General features: G+C 43.1%; 1 protein-coding gene across 3 annotated transcripts in view; it reads right to left on the bottom strand.

Annotated features, from left to right (window-relative positions):
* The window catches only part of LOC126984389 (protein couch potato-like), a 54,813-nt gene that overhangs the window by 14,245 nt on the left and 38,068 nt on the right, over window positions 1-2,500 (bottom strand). For all 3 annotated transcript variants that reach the window (XR_007736621.1, XM_050838023.1, XM_050838024.1), the window contains one exon: window positions 1,922-1,984. Coding sequence is in view for 2 of the 3 variants with exons in the window: in XM_050838023.1 (XP_050693980.1) it covers window positions 1,922-1,984 (63 nt within the window). In the remaining variant the exon portion in view is untranslated. The remainder of the gene's footprint in view (window positions 1-1,921; window positions 1,985-2,500) is intronic.

The raw sequence follows: 2,500 nt of genomic DNA, 5'->3' as shown, positions 1-2,500 counted from the left end.
ATTCTTTTTCCTCCTTTTCTCCTCCTCCTCCTCCTCCTCCTCCTCCTCCTCCTCCTCCTCTTCCTTTCTCTTCCTTTCTCACCTTCTCATAACTTCTCATTCCATATTCTCCTCCTCCTCCTCCTCCTCCTCCTCCTTCCTTTCACTTTCCTCTCTCCTCCTCATTCTTCTTCCTCTTCCTCTCCCATTCTCTCTCCCTTGTTTCCCATTCCATATATCCTCTTCCTCCTCCTCTTCCTCCTCCTCCTCCTCCTCTTCCTACGATCCCAATGGAAGAGCAGATCTCAATTTGGGTCAGGTGAGAGAGAGAGAGAGAGAGAGAGAGAGAGAGAGAGAGAGAGAGAGAGAGAGAGAGAGAGAGAGAGAGAGAGAGAGAGAGAGAGAGAGAGAGAGAGAGAGAGAGAGAGAGAGAGAGAGAGAGAAATAATGCCGAGAAAATACCAAGAAACATTGGAGGAGGAGGAGGAGGAGGAGGAGGAGGAGGAGGAGGAAGAAGAAAAAGAGGAAGAAAGAAAGAAAAAAAAGAAAAAAAATATATTCTCTCCATTTTCTTTCTGAGTTACGCTGATGAAGAGAGAGAGAGAGAGAGAGAGAGAGAGAGAGAGAGAGAGAGAGAGAGAGAGAGAGAGAGAGAGAGAGACTGTCCCGTACTGATCCTGTCCAGTTCCTGTATCGGTCCTGTACTGCCTTCCCTTAATTAAAACACAAACCTTCAATAGCATAACAAGTTCACTAATGTCTTTTCCTTCATAACAGCACAAGTAATTAAGAAGTCTAATGACCCTAATTAACTTTCGAATGCATAAGAAAATGGAGTCTAATTCCTTAACACTATGACCCAAATTAAGACACAAACCTTCAATAGCATAACAAGTTCACTAATGTCTTTTCCTTCACAACAGCATAAGTAATTAAGAAGTCTAATGAGCATAATTAACTTTCGAATGCATAGGAAAATGGAGTCTAATTCCTTAACACTATGACCCAAATTAAGACACCAACCTTCAATAGCATAACAAGTTCACTAATGTCTTTTCCTTCATAACAGCACAAGTAATTAAGAAGTCTAATGAGCATAATTAACTTTCGAATGCATAGAAAAATGGAGTCTAATTGCTTAACACTATGACCCAAATTAACACAAACATTTAATACCATAATAACTTCAGTAATATATTTTCCTTCATAACAGCACAAGTAATTAAGAAGTCTAATGACCCTAATTAACTTTCGAATGCATAGGATCATCGTGGAGTCTAATTTCTTGACAATATGACCCAAATTTGACAACATTCTGGTTTGACGTCCTTCCTCTAGTGACTACAAGCGATTTGACAGTTTGACAGGGGTGTGTGGGCGTTGGCAGGGGTGTGGGAACCTTGACACGGGTACAGGGAGTTTGACAGGGGTATAGGAACATTGGCAAGGGTTTGAGTAGCTTTGACAGGGGTATGGTATCACTGGCAGGGGTATAGGGAGTTTGACAAGGGTGTAAGAAGCTTGATAGGGGTATAGGGAGCTTGGCAGGGGTATAGGGAGTTTGACAGGGGTACAGGGAGTTTGACAGGGGTATAGGGAGCTTGACAGGGGTACAGGGAATTTGACAGGGGTATAGGAACATTGGCAGGGGTATAGAAAGGTTGACAGGGGTGTGGTATCACTGGCAAGGGTATAGGGAGATTTACAGGGGTATAGGATGCTTGACAGGGGTATAGGGAACTTGACAGGGGTATAGGAAATTTGACAGGGGTATAGGAACATTGGCAGGGGTATAGAAAGGTTGACAGGGGTATGGTGTCACTGGCAAGGGTATAGGGAGATTGACAGGGGTATAAGATGCTTGACAGGGGTATAGGAAGGCTTGACAGGGGTGGGGTATGATCGGTAGGGGTCAGGGTTGGTGGCAGGGTCAAATTCTCACCTGAAGGTCCTGTTTGGCAGCCTCGGCTCCTGCCCTGGTGCTGAAGGTCACGAACCCAACAGGCTGGGGGGGGAAGGAAGGAAGGAAGGAAGGAAGGAAGGGAGGAAGGAAGGAGGGAAGGAAGGAAGGAAGGGAGGAAGGAGGGAAGGAAGGAAGGAGGGAAGGAAAGAAGGAAGGAAGGAAGGAGGGAAGGAAGGAAGGAAGAAAGAAAGAAAAAAGAAAAAAAAGAAAGAATGAGAGAGAGAGAGAGAGAGAGAGAGAGAGAGAGAGAGAGAGAGAGAGAGAGAGAGAGAGAGAGAGAGAGAGAGAGAGAGAGAGAGAGAGAGAAATATATATTAGTTTCTTATGTAATGTTAAATAAATATACACACACACACACACACACACACACACACACACACATTGTTATTATTATTATTATTATTATTATTATTATTATTATTATTATTATTATTATTATTATTATTATTATTATTACCGACTTCCTTTCCTTTCATATACTTCTTCCTTCCTTCCTCCTCCTCCTCCTCCTCCTCCTCCTCCTCTTCCTAACCTACACAAGATTTTCAAAAGTCAAAA

The sequence above is a fragment of the Eriocheir sinensis genome, chromosome 57 (assembly GCF_024679095.1).
Source record: "Eriocheir sinensis breed Jianghai 21 chromosome 57, ASM2467909v1, whole genome shotgun sequence".
NCBI classification, from domain to species: Eukaryota; Metazoa; Arthropoda; class Malacostraca; order Decapoda; family Varunidae; genus Eriocheir; species Eriocheir sinensis.
Note: the sequence above shows the minus strand (reverse complement) of the source record. Positions and strands in the feature narration are given on the sequence as shown.